Here is a 17,163-nt window from a genome sequence, read left to right on the forward strand (position 1 = left end):
TGCGTTGTTGTTGTTGTTGTTGTTGTTGTTGTTGTTGTTGTGACAAGCTGTGTATAAATCAGTACATCTGGGCACCTGCCTGGCTGGCTCAGTTGGTAGAGCAAGTGGTTCTTTTTTTTTTTTTCCTGTTTTTTTTTCTTTTTTGTTTTTTATTTTTAAGTTTTTTTACTTAAAGAGAAAGTGCAAGTCAGGGAGGATCAGAGAGAGAGGAAGAGAGAATCCCAAGCAGGCTCTGCGCCATCAGTATAGAGCCTGATACGGGCCTCGAACCCATGAATTCTGAGACCGTGACCAGAGCCAAAGTCAGATGCTCAACTGACTGAGCCACCCAGGCGCCCCGCAGGTGACTCTTAATCTTGGGGTTCTGAGTTCAAGCCCACATTGGTGGTAGAGTTTACTTAAAAAGATAAATTTAAAAAAGAGAAAATACACATATGGCTGATATGTGACCACTTGGATTCTCCATCATACCCACCAATTTGTTTTCACATATATAGGCCAAAGTCAAGCCAGGAACTATTAGAGAATCCAGTTATCAATAATAAGTATCTGAAACTTTGATGTAATTTAGAAATACTTCCTAAGAATTTTTTGTCTGGGAATACCTTGGGTTTGTGGACATGAGAATGTTGCATGGATTGTCATTGTGTATTAGTAAACCTGCATTTTTAATTTTGTATTTCTAGCACAGATTTGCGTTCTAATTATCTTCTTAATACTACAATTGCTGGTGTGGAAGAGGCAGATGTTCTCCTTCTGGTTGGTACAAATCCGCGTTTTGAGGCGCCACTGTTTAATGCTAGAATTCGAAAGAGGTTAGTAATATTCAGGGTTTAAAAACTGGTTATATAATAATTTGTTTTACATCTGAAAAATGACTACTTAGCTGATTCCTAATAGTGTTAGTCGGAATGAGACTCCAGAAGATAATTGGAGGGCTGCTTCTAATCAGTCCATTCCTTCCCTCTTCTCCTGCTGATCGTTTTACTTTATCTTCTCATTTTGAAATAATTCAAGATGCACCAATTTTTCCATAATTTCTTTTATAATTTTTTCTGATGATTTTTTTTTTCCTGCCCAGGATCCAGTTTAAGTCACACATTGCAATTAGTGTCATGACTCTCCAGGGTTTTTTTTGTTTGTTTTTTTGTTTTTTTTTACATTTTTTTGAAGAGCAAAGCCAGGTATTTTGTAGAATACCTCCATCTTTTCATATTTTAGAGATTTATAAATAGGTTGGTATAATTTGTCTATAATGTGATACTGTTGAGAGTGAAAGGGGGAATTAATTACTCCAGGGTAACAGATGAAAACCAGCACTGTCTCAGACAAACAATATGTGGTCACTGCATTTGTAACTATTTTTAGAAGAGCTGGTTCTATACTTGCCTATCAGAATAAATATGAATGATGTAGTTTATTTTCAGGAACTATATTAAAGTGGCCTTAATGGATAATTAGGAGATGACTGGCTCTGCTGTGATAAGGCAAAATAAAAATTATAAATCATTTATTCTAAAATTAAAAGTTTTATTTATAGGTTGCGTAGGGTTCCTAACAGCAAATTAATTCACTGACTTACCTTGGTGTGTATTCTTAATAGCATTATTATTTTGAAAGGTACACAATAAGTTGTATCTGTTAAGGTTAAGTGTTCTGTGAGTGTTTTTGTGTTTTTAACATTTGTAACATAAATGTAGACCCTAGCATTGATGAGACTGATGACTATTCTGATTTAGTAATTTAGCTCTAAAAGTTTGTCGTTTTTATTTCAGCTGGCTTCATAATGACTTAAAAGTGGCCCTTATTGGCAGCCCAGTGGATCTCACTTACAGATATGACCATCTGGGAGATTCCCCCAAAATTCTTCAGGAGATTGCTTTGGGTAACCATCCGTTCAGCCAGGTGCTCTCAAGTTATATGTACCTACCTTTGTTAATTTTGCATTTTTAATTTAAAAAGTTACTGTTTTATAATAGCGATGTGTGATTACTGTTAAAAATTACACCAGTACAGAAAAGAAAATGGAAGAAAGTAAAGTATTACCCCAAATTCCACCAACCCAAACAAGTATTGATGAACCATCATAGTCATCTCTATTCATGTATAGAGCAAGATGGATGGATAGGCAAACAAAGACGAGATCGTGTTATACATGCTGTTTTTATGTACCATGGTTTAATTTTACTTGAAATTATCAGAAAAGAAATTGAAGTGAACCTGAAACAATTAAACTTTAGGAAATCTTTCTTTATTGCAAGAGTTATTCTAAATTTCACCAGTCCTTCCCTACTGAGCACTTTATTTACATTTATCTCATTGCTGTCTGATATTTATAGGTCTTAATTTACTTTTCCAAGAGGGGCTCATAAGTACACTATACCTTGAGTTCTTGCTTGCTTGGGAGTGTCTGTTTTATTCCTGAAGAGAGCATTGGCAGGATATAGAGTTCTTGAGCCACACTCTTTTTTTTCTCTTTGTGAACTTTATAAACAAGGCCTTTTGTTACTGTGGAGAAGTGTGATGTCAGTCATATTTCCCCCCACCCCTGTCCTAATTTTTTTTTTAACTGTCTAGGTACTTATTTAGAGAGCTTGAGCAGGGGAGGAGCAGAGAGAGAAGGAGAGAGAATCCCAACCAGGGGTTTGCGCAGAACTCCATGTGGGACTTGATCTCAAGAACTGTGAGATCATGACCTGAGCGAAAATCAAGCATCAGACGCTTAACCAACTGAGCCGCCCATAGAAACTTTTTTTTTTTTTTTGATACTTTATACTTAGATCTTTATCTTTGAAATTTAATAACTTCACCAGAATATCTTAATGGTGGTTCTCTGTCACATTTTTATGGGACATGGTATACCTTTTATTGTGAAGATTCAAGGTTCTTTTTACTTTAGTATTTGTGTGTGTATGGTGGAGTGCTGATTGTTAAAAAAATGAAAGAAGTTTCTGGTTTTCATGTAATGGCTCTGGAGGGTAGGCAGTTTGACAGATGTTGTGTTTGTCCAAGGATGTCATCATGGAAGGACATTCCTTCCTGCTTTACTATCCTCTGTGCCTTTGCTTCCTTGTGTGTTTGCGTGTGCACTTCTCCTTATCGTTCCAAGATGGTGTAGCTTTAGGTGTAGTCAAGTGGGACAAGGCAGCTAAGCCCAGTTCCTTTGTTTTGAATAGGAAAAACATGATTACAACTGCAGTGATCAAAAATATTAAAAAAATACTTACTTAAAAGTGTCCCTCTTTTCTAATTCCTATCTCCATGCCCCAGAAGATGATAAGTATGTTTTTTTTCTATACTAGATTTAAGTCTGTTTTCTATTAGTTAAGATGTGCTGCTAACAAAAAAAGAATGAACCAACAAAGCAGATACTGGATCCCCTTTTGTGTCTTTTTCTGTCATTTTTCCTTTGTTCTTTTATTCTTTTTCAGTTTGCTTTATATGATTTTGTATTGCCTGTCTTTCTTGTCCCTATTTTTGAAGTCCTGTTTTATTTTGTTTTTTATTGTTTCTGGAATGACGTTCATCGCTAATTTGTTTCTCTTTCAGTTCTTTCCTGAGTTCTGTGACAAAATGTCCTTCTATTGTATAATACTCTCTGTTTTGTCACTTTCTAAGCCTTTCTTTTCAAGCGAGAAAAAGCGTGTTTTTCATTTTCTTTGAGGCTATTGAAAACTATTTCTCTGCACACTTCACATTTTCTTGGGAAATTCCTCTTGTGATAAATGTCCTCCCCTAGTATGTTAGGCATAATTTTCATGCTGATTCTTTGCTTTGGGCCGCTTATTTATTGAGGAATGATATAGAAGGTGGACAGGAGAGTGAGCTATATAGTCTTCAGCTTTTAATTTTTCTATCCTCCACCAAATCTGTTGTTTCCTTTGCTTTTGGCATGCACTTCCCTTCATGTTTTGACATTCAGGAAGCAGAGCCCTTAAAGTCTTAGCTATTCTGCGTTGTAATCCTAGTGATGGTTGCTTTCCCTACCTCTTCCTCCTTGTCTGGGGCATGGTGGTTAGATAGACTGTAGCATGGTACTTGAGTGTGGTTTTTCCTCTTAGATGGTACCAACTAAATGTCTGTAGGGACGTTGCCCAGTTTTTCTTGGACATACCCATAATCATTCTGACCAAAGGATATTTGGGAAAGTCTTTCATTCTCAGTACTTAGTTTTAGAAAGTCTGTTTTATCTGATTCTCACTTAGCCATTTCACCGTAGCATTGGCAACATGTTTTTGGTTAAATCTGGTTGGATGTATGTCTATATGTTGATTAGTAAAAATCAAAGGCATTCTGCATTGAAACTAAAATTTGACACAACGTATCGTAGATGCAAATTTGATTAGATTTAGTTGATTGTTTAGATTTTTTAATCAAAATTCTTTTTAAATAGGTATTACATGAAGCTAAAAAACCAGTGGTGGTTTTAGGCAGTTCTGCACTCCAAAGAAATGATGGGGCAGCAATTCTTGCAGCTGTTTCCAACATTGCTCAAAAGATTCGGATGAGTAGTGGTGTTACCAGTGATTGGAAAGTTATGAATATCCTTCATAGGTATGTTGAGTAATTGTTTTATATACTGTAAAATTCAAGTAATTTGTGTACATGTATTCTGTTACATTGTCACATTTAGACTTACAAACAGCTTAATATTTAGCAGCATCTGTAGCAGATGCAAAATAGATTAAAACCTTTATTTTCTGTGTGAGAAGAACCTGAGATAATAAATAATATTTAAAATATTTGAAAAAGCAGTGCTGACAAAATTTTGAAAATCTGTACCCTATTAGTATACCTTGGTCCAATAATTGCAACAAGTCCTGTGACTTCAATTAAATGATAAAAATGTAAACATGAGAACTCAATGTAAGGAAAGTTTTTTTTCTGACTATATTAATAATGCAAATTTATTTTAGAAAGTTGGAAAGGAACAAGGTGTACAAAAATGGAAATTATCCTTATTCCACAATTTACAGATAATTACTGTTGCTACTTCTGGTCCTTTTTTTCCTGTGTAAATATTTTTCTAGTTATATAGTTGAAATCATATTGTGTATACAGTTTTGTAACCTAGTTTTGATCAATTTTCATTACCTGATAAAATTTCCTCCTGTAATTAGAAATTTTTTATAAACTTTAATGGCTGTTTAATATCATGAATATGTATAAATTTTTAGCTATTTCGTTATTATTAACATGTAAATTGATGCTAGTCTTTTTTTTTTTTTCGTTAAGAGAGAGCAAGAGTGAGCAGGGGAGAGGAGCAGAGAGAGAGAGAGAGATTGATTCCCCACACGATGTGGGGCTTGATCCCAGAACCTTGGGATCATGACTTAAGCCGGAATCATGAGTCGGATGCTCAACTGACTGAGCCACCCAGGCACCCCTAGTTTAATATTTCATTTCATTTCATTTTATATTTTATTATTTATATTTGAGTTAGTTAATAGTGCGATATTGGTTTCAGAAGTAGAATTCAGTGATTCATCGTTTACATACAAGTACCTTCCTTAATCCCCATCAACCATCTAACCCATCTCCCACCTACCTCCCTCCATCAACCCTTGGTTTGTTCTCTATTGTTAAAAGTCTCTTGTGGTTTATTTCCCTTTCTTCTCTTCTCCCTCCTTCCCATATGTTCATCTGTTTTGTTTCTTAAATTCCACATATGAATGAAATCATATGATAGTCATTTTTCTCTGATTTATCTGGCTTAGTATAATATATTCTAGCTCTATCTATGTCATTGCAAATGGCAAGATTTCATTCTTTTTGATGGCTGAGTAATACTCTGTCGTGTGTGTGTGTGTATACACACATACGTACACACACCACATTTTCTTAAAAACATTTTTTTTTTTTTAATGTTTATTTATTTTTGAAGGAGAGAGAGACAGAGTGTGAGTGGGGAGGCACGGAGAGAGAGACACACAGAATCTGAAGGAGGCTCCAGGCTCTGAGCTGTCAGCACACAGCCTGATGCGGGGCTCAAACTCACAAACCGCGAGATCATGACCTGAGCTGAAGTCGGATGCTCAACCGACTGAGCCACCCAGACGCCCTGACACCACATTTTCTTTATCCATTCATGAGCTGATGGACATTTGGGCTCTCTATATAGTTTTGCTATTGTTGTTAATACTGCTGTAAACATTGGGGTGCATGTACCTCTTCAGATCTGTATTTTTTTTTATCCTTTGGGTAAATGCTTAATAGTGCAATTGCTAGATTGTAGGGTAGTTTTACTTTTAGTTTTTTGAGGGATCTCCGTACTATTCTCCAGAGTGGCTTTTTTGAGGGATCTCCGTACTATTCTCCAGAGTGGCTGTACCACCAGCAGTGCAAGAGTGTTCGTTTCCCTTTCTTCATATCTTTTCCAACGCCTTTTGTTTTTTGTGTAGTAAATTTTAGCCATTCTCACAAGTGTGAGGTGGTATCTTACTGTGGTTTTGATTTGTATTTCCCTGATGAAGAGTCATGTTGAGTTTGTTTTTTTTTTTTTTAAATCTGGGGGAGGCGCTAGTCTTTAAAAATAATGCAATATCAGAGAAAGTGAGAGAGAGAGAGAATCCCAAGCAGGCTCCACACTTAGCGCAGAGCCCAACCCAGGGCTTGATATCACGACCTTGAGATCCTGACCTAAGCTGAAATCAAGAGTCAGACACTTAACCTACAAGCTACCCAGGCACCCCACGTATTACTTTTCAAATTTGTTTAAGGATTAAAGCTAACCACTTTTAAATATGATAGGCAAATTGTTTTCATTTAGAAGTATTTTCATACATTCTAAAACATTAATTTCAGTGTTATATTTCTCCTTTATTGGTTTGATTTGGCATTGCAAATCTTGTAAACACTTTGAAAAACTTTATATTTTATATATTTTTTTAAATGTTTATTTACTTTTGAGAGAGAAAGAGAGAGACAGAGTGTGAGTGGGCAAGGGGCTGAGAGAGGGAGACACAGATTTGGAAGCAGGCTCCAGGCTCTGAACTGTCAGCACGGAGCCTGACATGGGGCTTGAACTCAAAAACCACGTGATCATGACCTGAGCCAAAGTTGGACACTTAACCAACACCTCTGGATCCTTTCTGGTCACAATTTTTACTTCTTATTTTTAGTTCACCCTTGCATCCATGTCCTTATTCATACAGTTTTGTGTTTCTGAATGGATACCAAAATTAATAACTTCAAAAAAATTCCTGAATGTCTAACAATGTATTTCTGGTTCCTTCTCACAGATAAACACCTGGCTAAGTACAAAGGTGACAGTCTTTTTTCCTTTAATAGTCAGTAATTTTTCACCATTTCATTTAACATTTTACTTTTTTTTTTTTTTTTTTCAACGTTTTTAATTTATTTTTGGGACAGAGAGAGACAGAGCATGAACGGGGGAGGGGCAGAGAGAGAGGGAGACACAGAATCGGAAACAGGCTCCAGGCTCCGAGCCATCAGCCCAGAGCCTGACGCGGGGCTCGAACTCACGGACCGCGAGATCGTGACCTGGCTGAAGTCGGACGCTTAACCGACTGCGCCATCCAGGCGCCCCTCATTTAACATTTTAAAGAGAATCTCCTGTAATCTCAGTTTTGTCCCTGAGAATGACCTGACTTTGTGTAGGTGTACATGTCTGCTTGCTTGCCCTTTGGTTCTTGATTTTTAAGGGTTCCTTATTTTTGATGTTAAAGAAAATTCTACCAGAATATAAGTGGTGACACTCAGCTGTCATTACCTTTGCCTGGGAATATCATAGTTACTGGTTTACTTAGTTACTTGCTCTCATGCAGAAGCTTCTTTTGTTATGCATTGGTGGCCTTCAGACTTTTGGTTCTTTTCCCTCATAATTTTTCTCATTTCCTTTTTCTCTGGGTTTAGAGAAAATGCCTTTTTTAGAAAAAGTTTATTTATCGGGGCACCTCGGTGGCTCAGTTGGCTAAGTGGCTGGCTTCAGCTCAAGTCATGATCTTGGGGTTTGTGGGTTTGAGCCCTGTGTCAGGCTCTGTGCTGACAGTTTTGGATTCTGTGTCTCCTCTCTCTCTGTCCCTCTCCCATTTGCGCTCTTTTTCTCTTTCAAAAATAAATAAACATTTTTTAAAAAAGTTTATTTACTTTTGAGAGAGAGAACACAAGTGGGGTAGGGGTAGAAAGAGGGAGATTGAGAATCCAAAGCAGGCTCTGCACTGCCAGCACAGAGCCCGACACGAGGCTCAAAGTCACTAACAGTGAGATCATGACCTGAGCTGAAACCAAGAGTCAGATGCTTAACCGACTGACCTACCCAGGCACCCTTAGAGAAAATGTCTTTTTTTGTTCCATCATTTTGTCGGTTTTCATTCTAGAGAGCACTGACTTTGATGTAATTTTTAATTTATTAACCTTGTTTTTCATTTCATTATTAAAAGATTTCCTTTTTTTGAAAGTTCATTTTAGTTTATTAGGACGTATCTTTTATTGCAAAGGCAAAACTTAGGCTTACTGAGTTTGTTTTTCCAGGATGAGGTAGACTGTCATAAGTTAATGTGAGTCTCTGCTCAGATCTTTGAGAGAGAGGTATCAAGACATTAAAAAAAATACTATTGGGGCACAGGGATTAGTTTTGAAATTGGGAAGTAGGAGTCTTCCAACTTTGTTTACTTTCATGATAGGTTTGGCTATTCTGGATCCTTTGCAAACCATATGAATTTTAGGATCAGCTTGTCAGTTTCTGTAAAGTATTCAGCTGGGATTTTTGATAGGGATTGCACTGAATCTATAAGTTCAATTGGTGAGTATTGTCTTAACAGTAGTAAGTCTCCTAATCCATGGACATGGGATGTCTTTCCATTTAGTAAGGTCTTTAATTTCTTTCAAAGTTGTTCTGTAGTTTTCGTTATATATATCTTACACTTTTTTTAAAAACGTTTCATTCTTTTGACGTTATCCAGTCAGAGTTTGACAGAGTAGTAGCATCTGGTAGGAGTTGGTTTGACCTGCTCTCCTCCCCCAACAAATAGGTAAAACACCAATCTGCTTTATATATAGTAGGTCCTCAGAATGGCTACTATTTCTAGAAAGAAAGTTAACATTAGCAAATTAGACCAAAGACTGAGTTGTTCAGAGTATAGTTATTTCAGATTTGTTCTTTAAAGGATTATTTTCTGCTTATAAGAGTAGTATATGTTCATAGAAAGAACTCCATAAGGACATACACCCATGAACTAATTATAGTTTTCTCCAAGTTACAGTCTTATGGGTAGTGTTTTAATTTCTACCTTTCGGTTTTCAAAATCGTCTAATTTTTATCTAATGACAGTTTTTGGCTTACTGTGTTGACTAAGAGCCAATTTTAGGGTAATTTCAATTGGCATAATGTTTCCACAATTATTCTAATAATTCTAAGCACCTTGTTTCTTTGTTTGCCATTCTTAAAACAGTAAAAAACTGCTGTTTCTGGTTTTGACATCTATTTAAAATGGGTAAAGAAGATAAGGGAAGGTCTTTGTCAGCATTGAATAGAAAAGAGATTAAGTATCATTTCAAGAATCACATTTAATTTTTTATAATGATAACACTGCAGGTGTGCTAAAAATCTGATTGTTTTACAGGATTGCAAGCCAAGTAGCTGCTTTGGACCTTGGCTATAAACCTGGGGTGGAAACAATTCGTAAAAGCCCTCCCAAAGTGCTATTTCTCCTGGGAGCAGATGGAGGTTGTATCACTCGACAGGATTTGCCAAAGGATTGTTTCATTATTTATCAAGGTAAGTAGCATCTGTGATACCAGAAACAGAAGAGAATCGAATATTGTGTAGATTAGAAACTGTATGGCAATATATTTAGTGGATTGAATATTTTCCGTTCAAGAATTACATACACGCCCCAATATTTTTTTAATATATTTTTTTAATGTTTATTTATTCTTGAGAGAGAGAGAGAAACAGAGTATGAGTAGGGGAAGAACAGAGAGAGAGGAAGACACAGAATCCGAAGCAGGCTCCAGGCTCCGAGCTGTCAGCACAGAACCCTATGCAGGACTCGAACCCATGAACTGTGAGATCTTGACCTGAGCCGAAGTCAGATGTTTAACTGACTGAGCCACCTAGACGCCCCTCAATATTTTTTAAAAACCAAATCATAGGTTTTATTAGTTACATAGTTGATACTGCAATTGAGAATTATTACCTGGAGAAAAAAAGAATTATTACCTGGGACACCTGGCCAGCTCATTCGGTAGAGCTTCTGACTCTAGATCTCAGGGTCATGGGTTCAAGCCCTATGTTGGGTGTAGAGATCACTTTAAAAAAAATTACTTAAGGGTCCTGGGTGGCTCAGTTGGTTAAGCATCGGACTTCAGCTCAGGTCACGATCTTGCACTCCACGAGTTCAAGCCCTGCATTGGGCTCTATGCGGATAGCTCAGAGCCTGGAGCCTGCTTTGGATTCTGTGTCTCCCTCTCTCTCTGCCCCTCCCCTGTTCTCACTCTGTCTCTCTCTGTCTGTCTCTCTCTCTCTCTCTCAAAAATAAACAAATATTTAAAAAAATTAAAAAAAAAATTACTACCTGATGATACCTAATAACAAAAAATTAAAAGAAGCCTAAATGCTTCAGTAACAGGAATGGTTAAATTATGGTTTATTTATACAGTGAAATATTATGTAGCACTAAAATTCTGCTTTTCAAAGAATGTTTACCATTATTATATAATTAGAGGAAAGCACTTTTATATAAACAGTATAAAAAGTTTAAAAAATCATGAGTGTTATGTTACAGAACATTTAATGAAATATATTTGACAGTACTCCTTTGGCTTCTTTGTATTTGACTCATTTTCTTGAACTCTTACTCATAAATGTAATCAAGTTTCCCTGGAATAGATGGAGTCCAGAGTGTTCCTGGATATTTTACAGGGAAAAGTATTACATAACTCTCTACTTCATTTTACACAAACACCATAAATTTATTAATAGGCTTTTTATTGCCAATGGCACGTAAAAAGCATTATATAATGTTTTGTATTATTTGTTTGTTAAAATTAAAGCAACATACATAAATTACATCCATCTCCTAATCCTATCCAGAGATAATCATTGATGATGGTTTTGAAATGTGTGCTTCATGTATTTTTCTATGTATGTACAAAAATGAGACTAAATATTTTATGTATTTCGTTTAACTCAAGTTCTTTTTTCTTCTAACAGTTTTGTTAAACTATTAAAACTTTCATTATACTATTTCAGTTTTTCAGCAAGCTATTTTGTATAGTTTTCTGTTTATTGTGTTTTTAGTATTATCACTGTCATTCCTGTCCTACATTTTTGTTCCTCCACCATTTCCATCTACTTTACCAAATTTCACTTACATATACCTGAGCATTTCTAGTTTGTAATTATCAAGAGAAATAATATAGCTAGTTGCCCATATATGTGCGGTATTATGTGTATTTCTGTATTTGCAAAAAATTATGTGGGAAGATACATAGCAAATGCTTATCAGTAATTTCTTTGGGAAGGGAGTTGAAATGTGGGCTTTTTATTCCAAAAAATTTTTATATTGTTTTGTATATTGTAATTTGGTAAACAATTTTGTAATTATTTTTTGTTTTTTAACACTTTAAATTCTTAATGGGATTTACAAAAGGGTATCTTCTGGGTTCATGTATGGTACCTAATCAATTTTTTGCTAAAATATGGTTTGCATTTTCCGTCTTTTCACAGGACATCATGGAGACGTTGGAGCTCCAATAGCTGATGTTATTCTCCCAGGCGCTGCTTACACAGAAAAGTCAGCCACTTATGTCAATACTGAAGGCCGAGCTCAGCAGACAAGGGTAGCAGTGACACCTCCTGGCTTGGCAAGAGAAGACTGGAAAATTATAAGAGCCCTCTCTGAGGTATTTGTTCTTAGTGATGTTGCTAATGGGAAGTTTGACTTGTTAGCTTGTCAAAGACAAAGCGGATCCAAGTCTGAAGTGCAGAGATGATTTGAATAATCTCTGTTGGAAAAATATGTTCAGAAAATGGGAATTTGATATTGGTGTTTTTATTTTTGGCTTATTTTTTGCCTAAAAATACTGCTTTTAACTCTTTTTATTGTAAAAAAGAAAAGCATCATGAGATTTAAAATTATACACAGTTGTCTGTAGATTTTGTTTATGATCAGTATCAGGTTAGCAAAAGCATTCAGATTTAGCATACCATTATCTCTTTAATGATTTATTTCATAATCAGTCTAATTTCTAAAGAGAAATTACATGCTGATAGCTGTTTATGAATTAAAATTTTTGACCATTGTGTTCTCCACTTAACCACAATATACATGCTAATGAACGCCAATAGAATTTTCATTGGTACAACATTATTTCACTATAGTTGCAATTATGTATGATTTGAATTTTTAAGTACTAAAGCTTTGTGTCAATTTTGGGGACCTGATATGTATAGATTGCAGGTATGACTCTTCCATATGATACTCTGGATCAAGTAAGGAACAGATTGGAGGAAGTCTCTCCTAATCTTGTCCGATATGATGATGTCGAAGGAGCCAATTATTTCCAGCAAGCAAATGAGCTCTCCAAGGTAAAAACTTGCCTGTATGCAGTTTTCATACAAATGTATCCTCTGGTGTTAGTTTTCAATTCTATTATTGATCTCATGCTTTTTTGTTCTTGTTGTTGTAGCTAGTGAACCAGCAACTTCTTGCTGATCCGCTTGTTCCACCTCAGCTAACAATAAAAGACTTCTACATGACAGGTATGCATTTGTCAGCATGCCTGCCAAATATAGAAGGTGGGAAGGTAGAAGATCACCTAATTTAGCATCGTGATTCCAACGTCTTCGGGTGCCTGGGTGGCTTAGTTTGTTAAGCGGCTGACTTGATTTTGGCTTAGGTCATGATCTTATGGTTCATGAGCTCGAACCCCATATTGGGCTCTGTGCTCATAGTGCGGAGCCTACTTCATATCCTCTGTCTCCCTTTCTCTGCCCCTCTCCCGCTCAATCTCTCCGTCTGTTTCTCTCAAAAATAAATAAATGCCAAAAAAAAAAAAAGATTCCAACCTGTTATTAAGAATATTTGATATTTTTATTTAATCTTTGAAAATTTTCAAACATCAGAAGTAATGTAATTTGTATCATCTGATTTTACGCTCTCTTTTTTTTTTTTTTTTTTGAAATGTAAGCATGTTTTCAATATAAAATTTTACTGTTGTGTATAAAATCATTGTATACTAATTTAGGAAGCATTTTTGTAAGTGACAGCCAGAATTGCTAAGGTTTTTCTGAGAAATACAGTAGAAATATCAAAACATTTGAATGTGACTCATGTTAAACAGTGCTTCTAGGGATGCCTGGGTGGCTTAGTTGGTTAAGCATCTGACTTGGGCTCAGGTCGTGATCTCATGGTTCGTGAGTTCGAGCCCCGCATCGGGCTCTGGACTGACAGCTCAGAGCCTGGAACCTGCTTCAGATTCTGTGTCTCCCACTGTCTCTGCACCGCCCCTGCTCACGCTGTCTCTCTCTCTCTCTCAAAAGTAAAATAAAAAAATAAAACAAACAAACAAACAAAAAAAAACAGTGCTTCTGATGTATATTGTTAGGAATGTTTTTAAGGAATGCAGACTTACTGAAACTTATTTACTGCAAATCTTCCATTTGGTATAAAATAACACCTGATATAATATATGTGTTATGAGGTAATTTAAAAATGATTTTAAATAATTTTCTATCAAAGCAGATAGTGTATTTTTTAATTTTTTAAGTTTGTATCTAAGATTATTGTTAATTGTTTTTTAGTTATGTTTGTTATAGAATACATACTTAAGCCCAAAGAGCAAACAATTACTATGATCCCACTATCCAGAAAAATAACTATATTTATTTTTTTAACATTTTGTCCGGCATCCAGGGATATACACATATATTTATTTAAACAAAAGATATGATAATTCATTTATGGGGGGGGAGGGGGGTTGACAGCTTTATTGAAATATCATCCACATACCATGAAATTCACTCATAAAGTGTACAATTCAGTGGATTTTAGTATACATACTATTTTATAAACTTTTTTTCAATAATAGTATTTTGTACATGTTTTACCTGTCTTTAATAATTTTCTACAATATTTTTAATGTTGCATACTAGCACGTTGTATGAGTGTATATAATTATTATTATTTTAAGTTTACTTATTTTGAGAGAGAGAGAGCATGCACAAGTAGAGAGAGAGAGGGAAAGAATGAATACCAATTTGTGCTGGCAGCACAGAACCTGACATGGTGGGGCTGGATCCCATGAACCCGTGAAATTATGACCTGAGCCAAAATCAAGAGTCGGACACTTAACTGACTGAGCCACGCAGACACTCCATGGCTGTTTATATATAAGTATTTAATCATTCCTAGGAGTAATTGTTAAAAACATTTATTAGCTAATAAGGGACTTCTGAATTTGTTGCTCTCACATTACATATAGTTCAATAGGGTTTTATAGTCTTTTTTTGTTGTTCCTGAATATGTGCAACAAGAAAGTTTTACTGTGTGCTTTTTTAAAAATTGTATTATCAAAATGCACTTTTTAAAATATCTTTCAGACTCAATTAGCAGAGCCTCACAGACAATGGCCAAATGTGTCAAAGCTGTCACAGAAGGTGCCCAAGCAGTAGAGGAGCCATCCATTTGCTGAAACATCTACTAGGAACCCTGTTTTGTTACAAATAATTAATGGACAATTATGTTGGAGTGATCTCCTACAGGTTTATCTGTTTAAAAAATAATCTGAATGATGTAATATTTAAGATTGTACCATGCTTATTTGAAAATGATATTGCGGTTATTAGTGAATTTTGAGGTTTCAAAAACATTTATGTGTTGTATGTAAACATTGTTAAATAGTTTAATGAACATATTTACAGATGCTCTTTCACATAAAAGCATTGGTAATCTGGGGCGCCTGGGTGGCGCAGTCGGTTAAGCGTCCGACTTCAGCCAGGTCACGATCTCGCGGTCTGTGAGTTCGAGCCCCGCATCAGGCTCTGGGCTGATGGCTCGGAGCCTGGAGCCTGTTTCCAATTCTGTGTCTCCCTCTCTCTCTCTGCCCCTCCCCCGTTCATGCTCTGTCTCTCTCTGTCCCAAAAATAAAATAAAAAACGTTGAAAAAAATTTTAAAAGAAAAAAAAAGCATTGGTAATCTTTGTGACACATATAAAGAAAATCCTTAAAATAGGAGTTTTTGTTTATTTTCATTGATCGTTTATGTTTGTAAAATGGTCCTTCCGTTAGGAGCCACTGTTTTCTAGTGCTAATGATCTAAGCATTCTGTCAAGCTGGGTAAATAGAAAATATATATATAATATAATCCTACATCAGAATTGTATTTGAACAATTATAATTAATCATAATAATGGTAGATCATGATTATTCAGCTTTTTCTGTATGCTAAGCACTCTGGTTTTATGTGTACTGTCTTGTTTTGTCCTTGCTACAACTCACTGAGATAGTGTTCTCTCATTTTACAGATGAGGAAACTGAAGCCTAGGGGTATTTGGTAGCTTGCCCAATGTCACAGCAAAGTCGAGGACTCAAGCTTAGTTCTGACTCCAAAGCCCATTGTTCTTTCCTGCTACACATAATTGCCTCCCATTAATACAGATGCTATAGGTTATTACTTCTAAGAATTAGCATTGAGAAGCTTAATATATAGTCCATTTTTCTGTTTTCTCTTGAATCTGTTTCTGTGTCACGGTGATTTATGTGACATTTTTCTTCGTGTAAGAGATACACACACATACACCACTAGAGTGAAGGAGTGAAGAGATATAATTTAGGTCTTTATTGAAGTTCCATATTCATTATATTAACACCATCTGTAGTCTTAAATGAACTAAATTATTCCAATAATAGAAGAAAAACTGACAGCTTTCATAATTTTCATTGTTAAAAAGTAAGTAAAAATTTTACAATTAACCTAGGAGATAATCTAATTTATTAAATTTTTTTCACAATCTGTGGTCAGAATCCTTTTGTTTTATAATCCTTATTCCTATTTTCACTAAAGACTTAGCCCAATTATAGGATGCAATATTCTTGATACAATAAGATTTTGAAAATAATAATATGTCATCGATACTTTATCTTTAAAAATTGTACAAAATGTGTCACCTTGTAAGAGCTTTTTCAGAACTGTTTATCTTCTTTAGTAAAACATTAAGAAATGTATTTTGCTTAAAGTACTTAAAATTCTAAGTTGCCTGAAATTATACAAATTCTTGCTTAAAGCCTTTGAATTCAGCACAACCTTTCTGTCCCCTTAGCACTGTAGCTGACCTCGAGGGGGCATATGTGGCATATGCTGTTTTGTATTTTACACAGTACTTTTCAGTGAATGTTAGTAGATTTCATAGGCTTGTTGGTGAGGGAACATTGTGTTCAAGTGGAGAAGAGGTGACATATAACCAAATTGGTCCAGAATCCTTGGGCTGCCATCTAGGCAGTGCGTGTTGAACTTGTAATTCTTTAAAGAATACTCTGTCTGGGGTAAGTAGTGCTCTGTAAAATTGGCTTGTTTTTACATAAAGTAAACATGCAAGTCTGTCTGATGAGTGCCTATTAATCGTGTAATGCTTAATAGTAAGGTTATTGCGGACATAAACATTAAGGGTGGTTGCTAGGGAAAAAAAGACTTTCTGAAGAAGAGCTCCCAGATAGAAAAGAAATATATATAGGTGAGACTAACCTGGCTGATGGAATTATGATTCTAAGTAATGAAAGGGTCAGCAGTGAGAAGGTCTACAAAGGCTCAGGGCCAAGTCCCTTTGGGTGAAGAAACCAGTCTGAAAATATCCAGGAAGAATGATACTCAGTTACACTTGATCTTAGCCAAAAGGGAAGCTAAGAAGCAATGGGAAAAGTAATATCATTTAAAGAGGACCTTCTAGGGGCGCCTGGGTGGCTCAGTCGGTTGGGCGTCCGACTTCAGCTCAGGTCACGATCTCGTGGTCCGTGAGTTCGAGCCCCACGTCGGGCTCTGGGCTGATGGCTCAGAGCCTGGAGCCTGCTTCTGATTCTGTGTCTTCCTCTTTCTCTGCCCCTCCCCTGTTCATGCTCTGTCTCTCTCTGTCTCAAAAATAAATAAACGTTAAAAAAAAAAAAAATTAAAAAAAAAAAAAGAGGACCTTCTAAATATGTATCA

At 35.8% G+C, this 17,163-nt stretch overlaps 1 protein-coding gene across 5 annotated transcripts in view; it reads left to right on the top strand.

The window, feature by feature from the left end:
- Window positions 1-14,658, top strand: part of NDUFS1 (NADH:ubiquinone oxidoreductase core subunit S1) — a 28,245-nt gene extending 13,587 nt beyond the window's left edge. For all 5 annotated transcript variants that reach the window (XM_049615067.1, XM_049615069.1, XM_049615068.1 and 2 more), the window contains 8 exons: window positions 687-815; window positions 1,776-1,905; window positions 4,394-4,554; window positions 9,585-9,739; window positions 11,693-11,868; window positions 12,419-12,553; window positions 12,655-12,727; window positions 14,567-14,658. In XM_049615067.1, the coding sequence (XP_049471024.1) occupies window positions 687-815; window positions 1,776-1,905; window positions 4,394-4,554; window positions 9,585-9,739; window positions 11,693-11,868; window positions 12,419-12,553; window positions 12,655-12,727; window positions 14,567-14,658 (1,051 nt within the window). The remainder of the gene's footprint in view (window positions 1-686; window positions 816-1,775; window positions 1,906-4,393; window positions 4,555-9,584; window positions 9,740-11,692; window positions 11,869-12,418; window positions 12,554-12,654; window positions 12,728-14,566) is intronic.
- Window positions 14,659-17,163: the final 2,505 nt, after the last annotated feature.

This window comes from Panthera uncia, assembly GCF_023721935.1.
Source record: "Panthera uncia isolate 11264 chromosome C1 unlocalized genomic scaffold, Puncia_PCG_1.0 HiC_scaffold_3, whole genome shotgun sequence".
Taxonomy (NCBI): Eukaryota; Metazoa; Chordata; class Mammalia; order Carnivora; family Felidae; genus Panthera; species Panthera uncia.